Source organism: Meles meles, chromosome 6 (assembly GCF_922984935.1).
Source record: "Meles meles chromosome 6, mMelMel3.1 paternal haplotype, whole genome shotgun sequence".
In the NCBI taxonomy this organism is placed as follows: Eukaryota; Metazoa; Chordata; class Mammalia; order Carnivora; family Mustelidae; genus Meles; species Meles meles.
In genome coordinates this window covers 73609846-73630275 of record NC_060071.1, presented here as the reverse complement: position 1 = coordinate 73630275, position 20430 = coordinate 73609846, and the positions used below count along the sequence as shown (strand labels likewise).

At 36.2% G+C, this 20430-nt stretch overlaps 1 protein-coding gene across 2 annotated transcripts in view; it reads right to left on the bottom strand.

Annotated features, from left to right (window-relative positions):
• The window catches only part of AP4E1 (adaptor related protein complex 4 subunit epsilon 1), a 59957-nt gene that overhangs the window by 28051 nt on the left and 11476 nt on the right, over nt 1–20430 (bottom strand). For both annotated transcript variants that reach the window (XM_046009214.1, XM_046009216.1), the window contains exons 6-13: nt 18536–18695; nt 16470–16636; nt 13455–13528; nt 6069–6191; nt 5664–5773; nt 2848–2987; nt 1807–1919; nt 1577–1695 (exon numbers count right to left, since the gene is read on the bottom strand). In XM_046009214.1, coding sequence (XP_045865170.1) covers nt 1577–1695; nt 1807–1919; nt 2848–2987; nt 5664–5773; nt 6069–6191; nt 13455–13528; nt 16470–16636; nt 18536–18695 — 1006 coding nt within the window. The remainder of the gene's footprint in view (nt 1–1576; nt 1696–1806; nt 1920–2847; nt 2988–5663; nt 5774–6068; nt 6192–13454; nt 13529–16469; nt 16637–18535; nt 18696–20430) is intronic.

Sequence of the window (20430 nt, the reverse complement as noted above, 5' to 3'; positions counted from 1 at the left end):
ACATAGAATCACCTTACAGATTAATTACAAATTACCAAGAGAAAGGGCATCTTTACAATGGAGAGATCTAAATAAAAGTCATCATCTTAACCAAACAATGAAACTTAAAATCACTAATGACTAGAGGAATTGATACCAAATGCGTCCTGATGATGCAGTGGAAAGTACATGATATTGTTGATGTAGTATTCTTGCTAAAAGTGTTTAACCAAACCAGAAATAATGAGGCAAATTCAGAATGCTGGATAGTCTATAAGTCAACAGCATTCATCCAAAAAAATCAGTATCAAGGAAACTGAGGATCAATATAAAATAAAAGAGGCTAAAAAGACAACCAAAGGCAATTTGTGAACCCTGACTGGATCCAGAGGAGTAGTAGAAAAACAACCATAACAGACCTTTTTTGGACAAATGGATAAATATGAAAATGGACTACACAGTAATTGATATTAATGGATTAATGTTACATTTCTTATTACCAATGTAATAATGGTTCTATGACAGGACAATGTCATTCTTAAAGATTCACAGTGAATTTTTTAAGGAGTGTCATGATATCTGCAACTCTACTGTAAATGGCTCAGCAAAACAAACTGTATATAGAGCTATATACAGATATAGATATAGATGCAGTAAAGCAAAGGTGGTTAAAAAATATTAACTGGGAATAAAGATGAAAAGTATAGAGGTACTTATTATAGTAGTCTTTCAATGTTCCTGCAGTTGAGAAAAAAATTCTTAAATAAAAGTCTGGGTAAAGTTTAAGTTAACAAGCTAACATTTGGCCAAAGTATAAAATATTAAAATATGTACAGCCTATGATCTAGTAGTTGTACTTCACCAAATCTCCCCCTAACGAAACTTACCCATATGCACACCAAAAACTATACAGAGGTGATGGTATGCGTGCAATTACCTATGATTATATTATATACATGTGACCTTCATCCTACAAAGAGATGATCTCCTTTGCTGGCTTTGATGAAGCCAGGAGGCATGTCGGGAGGTCCATATGCAAGAACGCAAACGTAGCTCTGGGAGCTAAGAGTAACCTACAGTCAACAATCTGAACCTCAAACACTCAGTCCTACAGCTGCAAGAATCTGATTTCTTCTAACAACCACATGAGCTTGGGAGGGAATCCCTCACCAGTCAAGATTCAGATGAGACAGCAGCCCCAGCCAACACCCTGACTGCAACCCTGAGAGTCTCTAAGCAGAGCACCCAGCTGTTTGAAGCACTAAGTTTGTGGGAACATACAGCAACAGAAAACTAATAAAACAGACACACAGTGTTCACATATTCTAACACAGATTTGCACAGAAAACACAACAAACGTATTGTAGACACAGATAGCTAACCAAATATCTATACTTAAAAGATCAGACAAGAGAGACGGCAGGGAGAATGAACAGACAAGTAGATGGTTAAGTGACAGAAACTAGCCACTGGGAAAGAAAATTGACAGCTAGAGTCAGCAGAATAGAACTGAATGACTTCTGAAGGAAATATATTGTTAGTATTTGGTATTATAAAAAATGTCATAAATACTTATGATCTAATGTACTTTGCTCACCCAACTCATAACTTGAAGAAATTTCTGTGGATAAAACACATTTTCCACATCTAGCAAAGTGAGATAAGACTGAACTGCATAAAGCCTTAATTGTTGATCTTCTGTTTCATCATCAAAACCTACAAAGAAATTGACACATCATTTTAACTTCCACTAAATTCTCTAAGGACTCCATAACAAAACACTTAATTTTTGGATCTCTATTTTACAGAATGCAGCAATTTACTAACCTTCTGCGAGCAGTCTCATAAAGTTATTGGGAATATCAGGATGCATGACATCTCCTCCCACTGAAAACACAGCATTCATTGTCTGAATAAACCATGCATTGTCAGGAGCATATGTGTCCACAGTGTTAAGAAGAAGTACACTTCCAAGTGCCATGTATTAAAATTATCTTTGCACCAACCTTTTAAAGAATAATCCCCAACCCATCCTACTTGTCATTTTTGCTCCTAACCTCTGCCAATAAGTTGTTCTATACTCCAGTTTAATGTAAAATAGATGCTCAGTAAAAACTTATTTAATAAGCTTAATAAACTTAAGTTAATGTTGCTTCATCTAGCACTGTTCCTTGGATGTAACTAAATATCCAATGAATAAGTGTGAAATAATTTAAAGAAATGTTCCAGCTGACTAAGAACAAATAATGGAAAATGATACACACTTCAAAGAGGCTAAATGTGGTGTGTCTACCAGAACAAGCTGTTTAACGTCTTCTCTAATCTGTCCTGCTTCAGTTCTAAAATTCTATCATTCTGCTGGCCAGAGCTACAGCACTGGCTAGGAAAAAACTATACTTCAGCAATTTCCAAGACACCTGGATTAACACTGTGCATTTACTCTTTCTTATATTTAAATAACAGACATCTTAAAAAGAATGGAATCTCCTTGTGACCTACAAAGTTACACTGACTTTTAAAAACCAAATGTGAAGAAGAGTGACATGTGGAGTTCCCAACCACCTTATCACAACAATTTCCAGTATAAACAACAGTGGAAAGGATAAATTTTAGATGCTGATCCCTACTCCCAAAGCCCCTCTGTAAAATAAGAACTTTTATCAGAAAAGAAACTAAGTATGAAGTAAAGTCAAAGATAAGGAGGCACTGGGACTCCTGAGTGGCTTAGTCAGTTAAGCATCTGGCTTTGGCTCAAGTCATGATCCCAGGGTCCTGGGACTGAGTCCCACAACACGCTCCCTGCTCAGCAGAGAGTCTGCTTCTCCCTTTCTAAAGGTATCCTTGACTCATGGTCCAAATAAAGGATATTTCTCAGCAAGCTCAGCTATTTTGCCAACCAAATTGACAATAATATATTCTTCTTTGCTCTGATGTAAATATTCAAGCATTTTCTGGACAATCACTGTTATATTCTGTGCATTAGTAATTCTGTAAAGAAGTTCCAAAGTCTATTTAAGAAAGAGAAATAAAAACAGTATTACAAAACTATGCATGATAACTCCAATAAATACAGCATTATATAGGTTTATAATACAGTTGATTTTCCCACTTTTGCACAGGTCAGCTGGGCAGTTGGTTAGTGGGTGCTGAAGAAATGCACATTTTAACTGAAACAGAACTTAAGAAAGATAGAACCTAGTGTCAAAAAAATTAATCATAATCAATTGCAAAGTCTAAAAGGCTTCTACTGATCTCAATAAGTATAATCTGACTACTACTACATAAGAGGCCACGTAAAGACTAAAAAATTTAAAGGCTTACTTCTTAAACCTGTATTACTTATGCCTGTATGTGCACGCATATATACACACATAAAACACATATAAAAATCCAGTCTTGCAAACTATTTTCCACACTACCCAAACAATTGAAAACAGCCCTTGAGCAGGTTTGTCAGCCGGGGGCAAACGGCCTCTAATGGACAACGGTTGGTGGCTCAAGTGCTTCAAAGCCTCAGCAAGGCCTATGTTCAGAATCTCAGGCAGCAAGGAGAAACTGTGTTACAGCCACCGTCTCAGTGCTCAGGAATACACCTCTTGCTTCTTCAAGCAAGATGAAGGAAGACTAGAACCACAGTAAGCTCCCATTCGGCTGGGCTTTCTTAGGCCCTACATTAAGGTTCTAAAAATACTTTAACTCCCAGAAATCAATGAGACCAAGGGCAGTCCTGAGAAGATATTATTTACTGGTATTTTAGGATCAACAATATTAGCTGCAAGAGAATGTCTACATATCCCACTTGTCAGACTTGTTCATTAGGGCTCTTTTCAATTTTTCAATCTTTATAGCCAGGATTTCAAGTACAGAAGGTAACTGTTTCAGTTAATCTTTGACTCCATTTAAAATCTACAAAAACACAGGTCCCCCTATCGTTAAGTTTTCAATTTATCTAGCTGTCTCAGACATGCTCCCTATAGATTCTAAACTATGTATTATATATTTTTAGATAATTTACACCCCATTTATTTCCTACTCTAAGACCATGCAATTTAACATTTCCAAGACTGCATGGGATATGATATTTTTATGTTACCTCCTTCTTTCTCCCTGTAAGAAAGATACGTAATAAAACCAAGAAAAGGGGAATCCCAGTCCAAAGCAACAGGTCCCGCCATACCCAGGGACCGAAGTTCCTGGTATGCAATTACTTATAGAGGTTAAATGTGACAGTGGCATTCAAAGACAGTACTGCAATACCATCTTGGGATACCACTCAGTATCTTCCCTGAAGGATTCAAACTACTTTTCTCACTATAGGTAATAGAAAAACAGATCAGACTTGACCATTTTAAACAGATCAGACATGATCATTATATTTTCCCTTTGACTCTCATTTTTAAATAAGAGCCCCCAAATTAAATATAGCAATAAGAAAACTGTACCTAAGTCAACTGTGCTCAATTTAGTAGCCAATCACACAAAGAAAATGCATGCTCTATAACTGTTCAAAGTGAAAGAGCCATATAATTATTAGTTATTGTCCTTTGGTGCCTTATCACTTTTCTATGATGCCTACACACAGAAATTAGTATATCTGTAAATTTCCCAGATTCATTTGAGGTAGGTAACAGTTTTCGGATGATTAAAAACATGAATGCAAAAAGAAAAAATATGGAGCACCTGGGTGGCTCAGTCATTTAAGCGTTCAGCTCTGGATTTCGGCTCAGGTAATGATCTCAGGGTCAAGAGATCAAGCCTCACCTCAGACTCCATGCTAAGAGTGGAGCCTGCTTAAGGGTCTCTCTCTCTCCCTCTCCCTCTGTCCCTCCCTCTCTGCTCTCTCTCTCTCAAAAAAAAAAAAAAATATATATATATATAGATATAGATAGATGACAATTTCTCAGAAATATTTTTTTCAGGAACGGCACCTTTAAAAATTCAAAATGTATAATCTTACCTTTTAAAATTGCAATTACTTAATGAAATAGTGTTCTTTCAATAAACTTTTTTAACTCACTGCTTTTAAGTAATTTAGATGTTCAATAAATTATTTTTAAAATCAAAAATAAAAATAAACACTCATAGGTCCCACATAACCATTTTAAATGAAGGAACAAACTGTTTTCTTTAATGAAAATTAACAGAAATACTTATACAGACACTTAAGTGGACACTGAAGCTAGCTTACAAAAGGAAAAAGTTGAAACAAATTAAGTAAATTATACACCTTTCCTTCCAAGCAGTTCAAATAATTTTGGGGTATCTTTATTAATTTTTTCAATAGTCCTACATATTTAATAGAAAATTCATTAGCCCACTTTACAGATATTAAGGAAAATATGAAAAAATATTAATAGCCATAAATTACACCTTAAATTGTATTAACAGAAAGACCTGGAAATAAAATTTAGTTTTTCTTTTGGACCAAAAAGATATTAATGAAGCCATACAGGTAACTGAATGTAACTCCTCCAGCTCATAGTTTAAATCCATTTGTGAGGATACTGACACAAGGACTTTTTAGAAAAGCTCCTTAAATTTTAGAATAAAATATACTCAAAAGTTAAAATACACCACACACACACACACACACACACTGCCCACTACTTTATTCTCTCCATAATACCAAAAAAAAGTTTAAAAGTTCTAACACTTTGCATACACTATTCAAAATACCAGTTTACCTCTCTTTTAATAATGGGATCTGGATGGTCTAAGCATTCAATTATTGTCATCTGGTGCTGAAGAGCCAGAGTGGGATCCTGTTGGATAACATACGTAAGAGCCTTCAGTCCTAGAAACAAAGATTACGTTATACAATTGACTGGAAACAAATACCCAGCAAATTTCAAGAGCCCTCTTTGTAATTTCTGTCAAAATTATTTAATCATCTTGGAGCACCTGGGTGGTTCAGCATGATCTCAGGGTCATGAGATAGAACCTGTGTCGGGCTCCACCCTCAGCAGGGAGTCTGCTTGAGATTCTCTCTCCCTCTGCTCTCCCCCTCCCCTTTAATGCATGCATGTGTGTTCTCTCTCTCTGATAAATAAGTAAAATCTTTTTTATAAAAAATTATCTAATCATCTTACCTAAATATTTGAGATTTATTTTAGGTGACAGAACAAATTTTCCAATGCACTTGGCAGCCTTCTCAAGTAATTCTGATTTAGGATAAATAGAATAAACTGTATGTACACATTCAAACAGAATAGCTAGAGAAAGAAAATATAAAATATCAGGGATAATGTTAAGGTATAGTAAAAAAAATACTTGTATAGAACTCACAGCAAAACAAACTAATTAAAAGGTCAGTTTTAGTAAAAAAATCTTACTTATGGAAAATTTTCAAAGATAGGAACTTTGTTGTTTTCAGGCTTACACAGTTATTAGGATTATGCGACCACAGCACACTCTAAAGAGAATTACCTATTAATAGATAAAAATAATGAATTCATTCATGCAACAAGTATTTACTGAACACTTCCTATGTGCCAGGCATTGTTGTAATAGGATGGACACAGCCATGGAAAAAAGACAAACACCCCTGCCCTTAAGGAGCTCACATTCTAATGGACACATAGATAATATATTCATTGTTTCTATATAAACATGTATTTCCAACACTCCTTCAATGTTTTAAAATAATTTGTTCTCAGGCAGTTCCTATCACTCACACAAAGAATCAATATATGTAGTTTATTTTAATATAATCATTTTGGAATGTTCTAGCATTTGCTTCAAAGTAGGACCACTTCATAAAAATCCTCAGGTCAGTTCTTTAAAGCCAACCTCAAAGAACCTAGAACCATCAACTGAACATCTTGGTAGTGTTCAAATTTGATTTTCTAATGTAGTTAAACATCTGATAAATATGACAGATGATCAAAGTAGACACTAAAATGTTTTTCAAGCTCTTTTGAAGAGCCTAAGTCAAGGAGCTGGAGGTTCGCCACAGTAGAGAACCAGTGAAGTATCATTACACCCTGCATGTGCTGTGGAATCACCATAATGAGAAGTGACACACAGACTCATCAAACTCAACAGTTCTACTACAAGCTGAAGCATATCCAAGTGTCCTTGATAGGATCGTTTCTTCTCTAGTTCCAAAAGCCTAAAACAAAACAATCAGATACTTTTTGTGTGTACAAGACAGATCTTGAATATTCAACTAGCTTTGTTTTACACTGCTAAGTTGCCCATCAATTGATTTAAATCTAAATTTTGTATAAAAAGCTTTATATGGGGGCGCCTGGGTGGCTCAGTGGGTTGAGCCGCTGCCTTCGGCTCAGGTCATGATCTCAGGGTCCTGGGATTGAGCCCCACATCGGGCTCTCTGCTCGGCAGGGAGCCTGCTTCCCTCTCTCTCTCTCTCTCTGCCTGCCTCTCTGCCTACTTGTGATCTCTCTCTGTCAAATAAATAAATAAAATATTAAAAAAAAAAAAAAAGCTTTATATGAACCCCTTCTATGGAGAAAGAAAGAGAGAAACCAGAAGTATAAAGTTCTCTTTAAGAAGGGAATGGACTTTAAAGTTAATTTAACCTAAAAAGAGGGGTGCCTGGGTGGCTCAGTCAGTTAAGCAGCTGCCTTCCACTTAGGTCTTGATCGCGGGGTTCTGGGACTGAGCCCCTCATCAGGGTCCCTGCTCAGCGGGGAGCCTGCTTCTCCCTCTCCCTCTGCCTGCCACTCTGTCTACTTGTGCTCTCTCAAAATAAATAAAATCTTTTTAAAAATTTTTAAAAATCAACCAAAAAAGATACTCTGTATATTCAGATGTTGTGCTGAAAATATTCTCACTCTGTGCTATGAAAACAGTAGACATTATGACTTAGTGAACTAAACAAAGAGAGGCTTGGTCAAGTGACTAACCAACTAAGACAGGAGTGGATAAACCACTACTAAATCCAGACCTTGGCCTACTTTTGCAAGCCTGTAGACTAATTTTCACATTTTTTTTATTGAGATATAATCAACATATAACTTATATTAGTTTCAGGTATACAACTACATTTTTTATTTTATTTTTTTTTAAAGATTTTATTTATTTATTTGATAGAGATCCCAAGTAGAGAGGTAGGCAGAGAGAGAGAGAGGGAAGCAGGCTCCCTGCCGAGCAGAGAGCCCGATACGGGACTCGATCCCAGGACCCTGAGATCATGACCTGAGCCGAAGGCAGCGGCCTAACCCACTGAGCCACCCAGGCGCCCCTACAACTACATTTTTTAAATGTTGTGAAAAAGGGGCACCTATGTGACTCAGTCAGTTGGGCATCTGACTCTTTGTTTCGGCTCAGGTCATGATCTCAGGGTCTTGAGACTGAGCCCCACACTGCGCTCCCCGCTAAGTGGAGAGTTGGCTTGAGATTCTTTCTCCCTCCTTTTCCTCCCACTCTGCTCCTCACTCCTCCCTCCTGCTTGTATTCTCTCTCTTTCTCTAAAATAAAAATCTTTTAAAAAATAAAAATAAATGTTAAAAATTAAAGTTGTGAAAAAAACAAAGGAGAATTTATGACAGAAACCTATGTTACATACAAAGCCTAAAATATTTACTATCTGGCCCCTTTTTAGAAAAAGTTAACCAAACCCTGAACTAACCAGCCAGTCCTAAGTAAGATTAAAAATAATGCTTTGCAGGGGCACTTGGATGGCTCAGTGTGTTGAGCCTCTGCCTTCGGCTTATGATCTCAGGGTCCTAGGATTCAGCCCCACATCAGGCTCTCTGCTCAGTAGGGAGCCTGCCTCCGCTCTCTCTGCCTTTGTGATCTCTTTCTCTCTGTGTCAAATAAATAAATAAAATATTTAAAAAAAAATAATAATGCTTCACAAAATAATATTAATAATAATGCTTCGCTGGTGTACCTGGATGGCTTAGTTGGGTTAAGTATCTGCCTTCGGGTCAGGTCACGATCCCTCGGTCCTGGGACTGAACAACACATCAGGCTCCCTGCTCAGCGGAAAGCCTATTTCTCCCTCTCCATCACCCCTCCCCTCCACTCATGCGCTCTCGCTCTCTCTCAAATAAGTAAATAAAAATCTTTGAAAAAAAATGATGCTCCATTTTCTATTTTAACTGACATGGTTTCCTTTACAGATTCCTGCCATTCAAAACTCTGCTGCTATCAGACTGTGTTACTACAAAAACTTCTCATTACTCACCTAAAATCTAAACTTATTTAGATGCTTATAAAACTTCTGGAAAGCTAGTACAGATAAAATTAATAGTTAGAAAATTGCATTTATTAGTCAACTTAGGCATAAATGAGCTGAAAAAGAATTTAACAGGTTTTTAGATTATTTTTCCACTGGAGCTAAATTCCTCTATTCCTCAACTCCACAAAAATCTGAGTATAAGTCCAAAAATGAAATAGCAGCCACCCTCCTGGCTCCCCTCTACAGTGGTTTCAAAAAAGTGCTTCTGAGGATTTTTAAACCTAAAAACACAATGCGAGGTTTTGTTTTCTCTTCCAGAGCAACCCAGATCCAAACCAAATATCGAGTAAAAATTACCAAATTAAAAATTAATAACATTCTAACATTTATGATACTCTAATTTTATCATAGGTATTTTGGGTTGGATTACGCAAAAAATTCAAAGTTCCACTGATACCATATCCTTCAGACTAGACTTTACTTTCATATGAAGTAAGTCTCTATCTACTGACCCCACTCTGGCAGGGAGATGTGAGTACCACCGATGGGGGTGGAAGCCCAGGTTCTCCACTCTGCCTCCTTTGACACTTGGAGAAGCAAGGGTTCCTTGTTCCTTCTGGGTGGGGGACAGGAACATCAGCTGATACTATCCTGCCTGGGAAAGGGGAAGGGGCATTACTTCATAAGTACTCCCTACATGGGAAAGGGGAAGGGGCATTACTTCATAAGTACTCCCTACGTGGCCACCACCGACAGTGGCCTGAGCATGCCTGACCAGTGGTGAAGGCTCCAACTCTCCACTAGGCTTCTTCTAACACCACCCCAGCAAAGAGAGGACAGGTACTTCGTTAACCCGCTATTTCTAACTATGCTAAATCCAGGCTCCCCACATCATCTCCGCTGACAATGCAAGGGAGGGCTGCACCTAGCAACACCTGGCACAGATGAAATTCTGGCTCTTCTCTTGGGCTTCTCCACCACAAGTTCAGGGGAGGGTTGGGAAGCTGGTTACACCTGGTATAGTGGAATTCCTGGCTTCCCACTGAGTCTTTTCTGCCATGACACAATTTGTTCTTTGTGATGCTTGGCTGGAATGCAAGGCCACTGTCTAAAAGTTTCCTATCTTGCTATTTTGCCTTTTTCTTATCTTTCCTTTGGCCAAACAGCAGGCTTTTTTCTTGGGGCATTTTTGTCTGTGCCTGTCAGAATTTCCAGGATGCTGGCTCTCCAGTACCCAGTCTCGGGACTATGAGGCAAAAACAAAACCCAGGGTACTCACTGTGGTATTGTTTCTTGCATCCCAAGGTCTCTAACCAGTCTACCTTCATTTCTCCATCTTTCAGAGTCATATGTTAAATTTACAAATAATACGCACTAAGTGGGAAAAACAGGGAAATGCACTTCTATCTACTTTTGGTGGTCTGTTCCTTGTACTCCATTTTATATAATTCTCCCAATTTATTAAATAGCTTACTAAAAATGTTACTCTCATCAGTACCTTGCCTACCAAACTCCCGTATCTCTGGATTTATACAGTAAAAAGTCCAAACTCATTTGGTTCCCGTGAGAGGACCTCTGCAATATGGCCTTTCCACTGTTCCCATGAATTGTCTATGAAGGCCGCTGGTAAGTCAATATTCTCTGAAACAGTTTTACACATCCCCACTTCTGCACTCTCTCTCATGTTACCTCTGCCTAGACCCCCTATATCTCCCTTCTGGCTATCTGAATCGTACCTACCTTTCAGGGCCCCATTACATCAATAAATCCTTATGTGTGTTCTCAAGCCCACAGTGATCTCTACCACCTCTGGTTATTCCCTGCACCACCCTCCACCACATAGCATTCTACCTTATACTGATATTATGCTTTCATAAATAAGCTATTTCTTCCATTGTATTGTAAATTCCTTGAAAGCAAAGACTGTATTTTACACTTCCTTATATGCTCTATAAGACTTTGTACAATGCCTGGTACATAACAGTAGTCAATAAATGTCTTCGATGTGACTTATATCTTAATTTAATAGTAAGGTAAGTTATAATAATGGTACTGTCATAAAAATATGGTTTAGAAAGTATAAAGACTAAAATTCAATCAGATAACTGATAAAAATCATCTTCTTTTCCTTTAATTCAATTAAAATATATTACTCATTGATTAATCTAGTGCCAGATCCTGGGATAGACACAGTTTCTTCCCTTATGAAGTTCATCATTTAAAATTCACATCCTTAAGCAAAAAAAAATTTATGTCAGCACTACTAAAGAACAGTCTACCATTGATAAAATCACTGTAAGTTATAAACCATATCAATACAAAAAGGGAGGGAGCCTAACAATGGAAAGATTAATAAAGGAAATAAATAAAAGAAACTATAAGGTTTCCATGGCAAGGTGAACACTGGACTGACAGCCTACAAAGAAACAAACTGTTGGTTTTGGTCCCAGAAATCTTAATAAAGGAAAGGTGCCCTAGTGGAGAACATTAAAAAATATTCCCTCAGGTATACAGCATTCTCCAAATCAAAGGAATGGGTAACAATGGCTAGATCCAAAAAGGGGAACTGGGTGGTAAGTGGTAAGGGTCAAAGGAACACTTACTGTTCACTGTATACCTTTGTGTACCTTTTGAATTTTGAACCATGTGCATATATTACCTATTCAAGAAAATAAAATTAAAGCTGAAATGTCAATTACCAAAAAATAAAAAACCTTCTGTAAGAAAAAGAAAAGTAGATCCTTTTAAACTCTGACCCAACATGCTAATTATATCTCAAGCAAAAAACATTTTAACCTGGCTGCCTGCAAAGACTCTGGCACTTCTCTAGAGCTTCTGACAGTTCCTAGCCAAACCACCTGTGCCAGCAAGGTTCACCCTTACCTCAGGCCTGACTCTTCTCATTACATAGCAGGATCCTAGATAATACCAACTGATCATTATGCTATACACTCCTAAGGGTAGGGACTGTATCTACCTCCTTTTCCTTTAATGTCCCAGACTCAGCATGGAGAAATAAATCAACTCTTTCCTCAATCTGTACCTGGTTTACAGATCAAGTTTTTGTTCTGTAAGCCTTCAATAAATTCTGGTTGAAAAAATGAATAAACCACTTTTATTGCCTTAATTACCATTTATATGTGCAAAACATAAATCTATCCTTCAAAATTTACATTCTCAATTCCTTATGTGCATTATCATCCCTGTACTAGTCTTATACTGCAATCTTTTCTCCTTATTCCTACTCCATCTTTGTCAAGCACTTTTCTTACAGTTAAACTAGTGCAATTTCTGCCCCCTAGTCAATCCTACGTTTCTACAATTATTGTCTTTAAAGATTCACAGTTTACCACTGTCTTAAAGAATAAGTAATGGTCTTCCACCCCTACTTCACAGTATTTTACTAGATTTTACTAGATTAAGAAATGACTTCTCATTTGAGTTACTCTCTCAATGTCTCTTTACTGGTCTTCTCCAGAGCATGCAAAATTCAAACTGTTTTATTTTGCTTCTGAATACTTCCAAATACCCCAATTTCTTTACTGAGCTTTTTCAAAGTAATCAATAAAGAACTAAAGTTCCTCCCTCTGGCTATTAAGAGTGGAAGTTTTTTGGTTACTTTCCTAAGTTCTCCACCCTCAAATCGCTCATCTCGTATTAAATTACTTTATAAAACTGTATACAACACATATATAAATATGTATTATTACATACATATGTATGTTATACGTCTTTGTCTATACCCTTCTCTTCCTTCAGTTGTCTTCTTAAGTATCATTTTTTCAGAAAAATCTTCCTGTTCCTCCTCTCACTTACAACTAGCTGCTACAGCACCCTGTAATTCTCCTTTGTAACATTTATACCACCTGTCCTTTGCCATCTAGTCTGTGAGGGCTGTATTCTAAGCACTTTGCACAGGGCCTGACAAAAAACAGAAATTTAAGCAATATTTGATGACCAGTTGACTGATTTATTTGAGAACTGTCTTACTAAGTATGGAACAGACCTACTGGTTACCCTTACAGTCAATAAGATGTTTAGTGAATACTTTCATTATAAAAACAATTTCTCTTAAAAAATGAAATATTTAGAAAAGAGAGAGATAACTTTAATAATGAATTTAGGTCAACATTTAAAACAATGCCATAATTTCAAATTATTTCTATTAGTTACCTAATGCTTGCACTGAAAAATAATAACCCAAAAAACCATTTTAAAAATTAACATATACAATTCTTTTGGAATTTATAGAATTCTAACACACATTTTGTTACACTCCTGGAAAACACTGTTAATCATTAGAGTAGCATTTACATATGTTACCTACCATATGTGACATTGTGATTTAACTCGGCTCTTCGTAAGGATTCATCAAGAACATCATACATTAATTCACTTGTCCTGTTTAAAAGATATTTTATTTGCAGTAGAATTATAGTATTATAACTCAATAAAACAGTTTTTCAAACTTCTCTCTCTTTAAAACTGAGGATCTACAGAAAAGAAGTGAAAGAAATTCATTTTATGAACTTAATAGAACTTCACTTCTTTAAGATTCCATTTGTTCTTTTTCATGAGTTTAATTTCCTGCTTTATCAAAGCTAACTAGTCAATGGAGAGATATCTAAAGTCAATCAACTCTTTCCTCTACCTGTACCTCATCTGTAAATCAGGCTTCTATTTGAATATCTTTATAATTTTATTTATAGTAAAATATGCTACCTGTTTCAAATTACTACAGTAAAATCTCACACATCCAGATTATTCCAGATTGTAACCACATAGTCTTTAAAAAATATTCAAACACTAGTCTTTCTTTGAATAGCACCAGGTTCTCTGGAAAAAAAATTTCAACTTTCATTTACATTAAATATAAATAAATCACATCTTGTGAAATGGGTTTCTATCATTCCTGTATCTTTGTGGTTACTGATTACAGTTACAGTAACTGGACTGAGGTAGACACTATAAGAAAATGCAATGCTTTGTAGAGCACTCTGCCTCCCAACCTAGAAAAGTCTTCTGCAAGAGGTCAGTGTGAAACTATGGCTTCTCAACTGGCATTTCTGTTTCAGATTCAAAGAGCAGTAACAGAAAAAAAAATACAACACATACAATACACAGAGTAGTCTTGCAGAGAAACTACACTGTAAAACAAAGAGATCAAAATAATATGAGGCGACACAAATAACTTGTGATGTATGTTACACCTTTTACAGAAAATTTCTTTTTTCCAAATATACAGTTATAAAATTTAATATGAAGTGCATGTGCTTTTATTCTGTCTTGACTAAAGTGTAACTACCCAGTAGGAATCCAGAACCATATTCAAAAATCCCTCATTTTATTGTGTAAGCACTTTTTCCAGACACTAACCACAAAGCAGACATTACAACCCTCCCTCCCGCCCCAAATTTGGTAATACTACACCTAGATTACAGTCTAGTCTTCTATATTTTAAAAGCCAGTGTCTGGCATAAGAGTCATAATTAACCACATGAAAATGTGGAAACATCTGCAGACATAATCAAGCAACATTAATACCCTAAGACAAAGAATGCTATAAAACACAAGAAAATATTCAAACAGACAAAATATAAATACAAAAAAAGTTTCCAGTAAATTAGCTCTTTCAATTAAATACACTGGAATTTTGTTATAAAATAACATTTTTACTTGCCACACTGAGCTAAGCATGGTTTAAGAAATACAAGTTTTGTGTTAACAGAAAATGTCAGAGTTGGGACAAAAAAGCAGAACATATTCTAATGTTCCACAACATCATAAGAGTTCCCCTATTTATTCATTTCATTGAGCCTAATTCTATTCAGCTGAGCGCTCTGGAGGTAAGCACTCTCTTTGCACATATGCTTTGTAACTTTGTACATATTCCCTAAATTCATCCATAAAGGAAGTAAGAAAAATAACGAGTTAATGAATTTATTAAATTCACTAAATGCCTCCAAAGTTACTTCATGACAACATGCCATCACTGGATCTTTTTAGACCAGTAAGGTCTGGCTGCATTACCATGAAATTCATGATTTTAAAACAGAATTCCAGTGAACTCCAACTAGAGCTACACAATAGGATAGGCTGGATTATATAAAATAAAATTAGGACGAACATTTGTAATGTGCATATCTACTCGCATCACCTCCAGTTTTTTTACTTAGGTTTCGTCAGGAATTGAGATTCAGAAACACAGAAAAAGTAACAGAGCAATACCAGGAGTGATACAGTCCAATTAGCTCTCATTAGGAGCTCCAGGAAAATGCACACTGACATGACACTGACAAGGCACTAGGAGGAGCAAGAGCCTAGGAAGACAATCCCTTTGTAAAGTCAGGCTAAAGAATTAGAAGGTACCCAAATGCACAGAGGAGAACCATCTCTCATAAAGTCAAAACACCGATTAGCAAAATTTTTTTTTAGCAAATATTTTCTTAAGAGAGAAACACATTAAGGACTCAAGCCATGGTCCTTGCTCTCAAGGGAACTAAAATTTAGTTGGGCTTGCTCTTGAACAGTTCAGGAAAAAATTTTTTAAAATATGTGTGCACACACACAAATATATAGAGAGTGAGAAAGAATAATAACACAAATGCAAATAATTGATGTCTCTAGAAAAAGGGTTTAAGGAAGCTTCTTGTACTGTTCTTGGAACTTTTCTGTAAGTTTGAAAACTATGGCAAAATAAAAAGTTACACAAAATATATATCATTAAAAAGACACCCATAAAAAGTTTAATATAAAGTATTGGCTAAAAGAGTAACTCAGACAAATGAATTAAAATGAAGCACTCACATCCAACCAGAGCAAGAATCAGCAAACTAAAGTCTGCAGGCCTATCCTGGCTGGATGTTTGTATTTGTACGGTTTTCACATTTTTAGATGATTGGGGGGAAAAAGATCAAAAGAATATTTCACAATACATAAAAATTATATGAAATTCAAGTTTAACATCCATAAATTTTTTTGGAACACAGCAATGTTCATTCATTTATGGATTGTCCTTTTGAGTTATACAATAGCCGGCTTGAATGGCTGCAAGAGACAACATACAGCCCACAAAGCTTAAAATATTTATTGTCTAGCCCTTCACAGAAAGTTTCCCAATCCCTAAACTAGAATGATTAAGAAGGTTTCATGAAAGATATGGAGCCTCAGAGGTCCCTTTCTCTATGAGCAGGATTTAGATAAGCAGAGAGCCAGGATTATCCTATCCTAGCAACCTGTTATGTCCTTCCTATGGTGGTTTATTAAACATTGGGAGAATCTGATTTATGAAACTTCTAGATGACAGGCTATCAAGGTATCAAGTTTACTTAGAACCGTTTACCTTTGATCATCTTTTCCTAGAAGTCCTAGTATTCGTAAAAGCTGGATTTGTAACCATGGTGCTGGCACACTATGGTAATTGAAATCTACTGGGAGCTTTCCTCCAACTACTTGCTTCAATATTGTTACAAAACTCCCCGTCAAGTCTTTATATCCAGATGAATTCTCCTATATCCAAAAAACAAAACAAAAAATGTTCTGTTAATGTCTTATCAAATATAAAATAGACCTGGTTGAAATGCCATACAGAATCTAACTTAGATTATATCTATATGTTCACTTAGAAATTTCAGGTGCACATTTAATGATATAGTACTCTAATCTAATTAGATTTCCTCCTTGATGAAACTGCTCTAGCTACCTGATCCAAAGCTGAATCATTCCCCAAAAAACTTCCACCAATAGCTACCTGTACCCACACAGAGTCTTAATCACATTTCATAATTTCTTATAATTATATCTTATATAGAAATTTTACTAGCCAATATCAGCAATTAGATCAAAAAGGGGAATGAACAGGCACACTGAAAAGGGGCATTATTTCTACTTTTGATGAAGATCAAGGCCTGTTTGCAATCTCTGAACTTTGTTTGCAAAAGACTTCTCATGTAAACGATCTGTATTCTGGGTGGAAGAGCACAAGTCTACTCAAACACTCAAGTCAAGTCTACTCAAACACTCAAACCTCCGAGAATCAGTGTATCTGATTTTAAAAATTAATTAATCCCACAGTATTTAAACATACCTGTGTTTCTGAATGAGTGTGCTTTGATTATCTATCTGACTAATCTCTTGGACTGGGGAAATTACATACACATTCCTCAAAGTAAACAACAGATTCTTCATTGTAGTTTTTAATCTCATTATCAAGGACACCTTTTTGGAAGGGAAATAATAGTTCTTTCAAAGTTTAGTAAACATTAGAGGAAAAATAAATATCTATTTATACCAATCTATTTTGGAGGACAATGCATAAAAATGAAGACAATCTTCAATTCTGTAATTGTAAACTGAATTCAATAAATATGCCATTTTGTTTTATAATAGTCATCGAGTCTCACATATACATAAAACATACAAAGGTTTTCAGGCAATACACTGGGGCTGAATTAGTATAAATCTATATCAACATTTAGAAAATTTTACCATACCATTCAACATTCTTTTAACATCCGACACAGTATCGATGTAAGGAGTCAACACTATAGTCTATATACCTTGCACAACCCCCACTGGCTCTCATTTCTAGAAGCTCATTAGACATCTCATGAAGTTGTATGAAAGAAAGTCACTGCTTCAGGCACCTGGGTGGCTCAGTTGGTTAAGTGTCTGACTTCGGTTCAGGTCACCATCTAGGAGTCCAAGAATCTGGCCCCACACACCAGACCCCGAGTAGGGCTCCATGACCAGCAAGGAGTCTGCTTCTCCTTCTCCCTCTGTCCCTCCCCCTGCTCGTGCTCTCTCTCTCTCTCTCTCTGATATATAAATTATTTAATTTAAAAGAAAGTCACTGCATGGGCGCCTGGGTGGCTCAGTGGGTTAAGCCGCTGCCTTCGGCTCAGGTCATGATCTCAGGGTCCTGGGATCGAGTCCCACATTGGGCTCTCTGCTCAGCAGGGAGCCTGCTTCCCTCTCTCTCTCTCTCTCTCTGCCTGCCTCTCTACCTACTTGTGATCTCTGTCAAATAAATAAATAAAATCTTAAAAAAATAAAAAATAAATAAAAAAATAGAAAAAAAATAAAAAAATAAAAAATAAAAGAAAGTCACTGCTTGAAAAACAACAAATATGGAATTTCAATCACCTCCTATAGCTACCATTTTTCCATGTGTCTTTAGTTACTCAAAAAACTTAGTCATTTAAAAAAGAGACTCTGTAATGTGCCTACAACTCATGCTATCAAACAACTTGCAAAAATTACTATTAAAAAGTCAGTAATAACCTGAAATGTTAATTCAGCATTTTACTGAAAAATCTGAGATTCCTTTTAATTCCATAATTACATTTTTTTCATAACTACCTTTTTCTAATAGCAACTGCTCAGTATCTCCTGAAATTTCCAACTTACCTTAATCATCCTAAAGTATATGTGCAAAGAAGCAGCCATGACCCCAACATCTCTGTCACAAAGTGCTTTCCGAAACTTAATGTGAATATGCTGTACTTGATTAGGAGCAATGAGATGGAATTTATATAATGCCAGAACAGCTTTTCTTCGTATAATTTCCCTAAAGATAAAAAATAAAATCTATACAAACCATCTGACTTATCAGGCATTTAGTTTGAAAAGACTGTAGATGAAATGATTCCAAGATATCAGCTATTACCTTAATCTAAAAAGAAAGAATTACTCATTTTTGTTCATTTCTTTATTCCAATCCACTAAACTACAAAAAGTGGTTATCTCCAGGAGGTAAGACGTCAAGAGACTAAACACCTATGTTATATATTTCTGTAGTTACATAATTTTTGGTAACAAGCATGCATTTATTATTTTTGAAACAAGAACAAGCAAGGAAAATAAACAAACTTTTTTTCATTAACATATAATGTATTATTTGCCCCAGGGATACAAGTCTGTGAATCATCAGGCTTACACATTTCACAGCACTCACCATAACTCATATCCTCCCCAATATGAATAAACTCTTTAATTCCCTAATTCCACTTTTGAAAGCCCTCTCTTTAGAAATTAGGAAAGAATCAACAATTCTAACTTATAAAGGTAGTTCTGCCTACTAATAATAAACAGTCTCTTTATTAACATTGGAAATCTCATTAACATTTTACCTTCTATTATTTCTTTTTTTGTACCATGGGAAGCATATTCCAAATACTTTAGGGAGGCAGAGCAATAGAAAGGGAGACTCACATTAAAACATGTTACTCTTCCCCTTGCCCGACTCATGTTTCAAAAATATCATTACAATGAAGAGGAAAGTAGAACACCGGGTGGCTCAGTGGGTTGAGCATCTGCCTTCAGCTTAGGTCATGATCTTGGGGTCCTGGGATGAAGCCCCACATTGGGCTCCCTGCTCAGTGGGAGCCTAACCCCCCCACCCTCTTCCTGCTTGTCCTTACACTCTCTTTCTCAAATAAGTAAAACCTTAAAAAAAAATGAAAAGGAAAATATACACTAATCCTACACTTAATTTTTAACAGATAATGTCTAGCACACAAGAAGCAAAATAACAAGTTGCTATCCTATATTCTACTGTAATTTCCAAGGAAGTATATCCCTTGTTATTCTCACTCATGCCTCTTTCTAAATATATCATATTTTCAAGCTATGCTGGCAGTGCTCATAACAGCAGCAAGTGTCACAGAAGTGAAGTATTTAAGTATTTCTGTTACCTAAAATCATAGAATCTCAAAATTGAGATTATTCAATGCAATCCTGTGTGTTCCACTCAAGAATACCTTTTAGAACATTCCTAACAAATGTCAAATTTAGCTTCTTTTAATTTCCATTAAGAAGCAACTCACTACCTTCCTAGGCAAACTATGCCAGGACGGAAAATTCTTTTTCCAGAGAAAGCAAAAGCAGATTAACAACAGATTTGCCGTCAATATTATTAATACTATGGTGCCTATAAACTACATCTCAGTATATGTATTGCTATTAAGGGTTAACAAATATCAGTTCTGAGAGAGAATAGGTAAATGAGATGATGGAATGCAAACACTCAACAGGCTCAGGAATCTGCAGGCCTGGCCCTTTGTGGTGGTACTAACAAAAGACATCAGGAGATCTGGATTGAGACCATAGGTCTGGCATGGTGAAATTCAAAAGTCAAGGCCAACCATCATCTTTGTGACATCCACTGGCCTACCTATAGCTCTGACCCATGTTCTTCTGCATGGAGTTAGGTATGGCCATAAGGCCAGAAGCAGAGTTTCAAAAAGTCTAACTGGTGAAAGACAGGAGAGGCCAGGATTTGAAATTAGAGTACATGAGAAGCA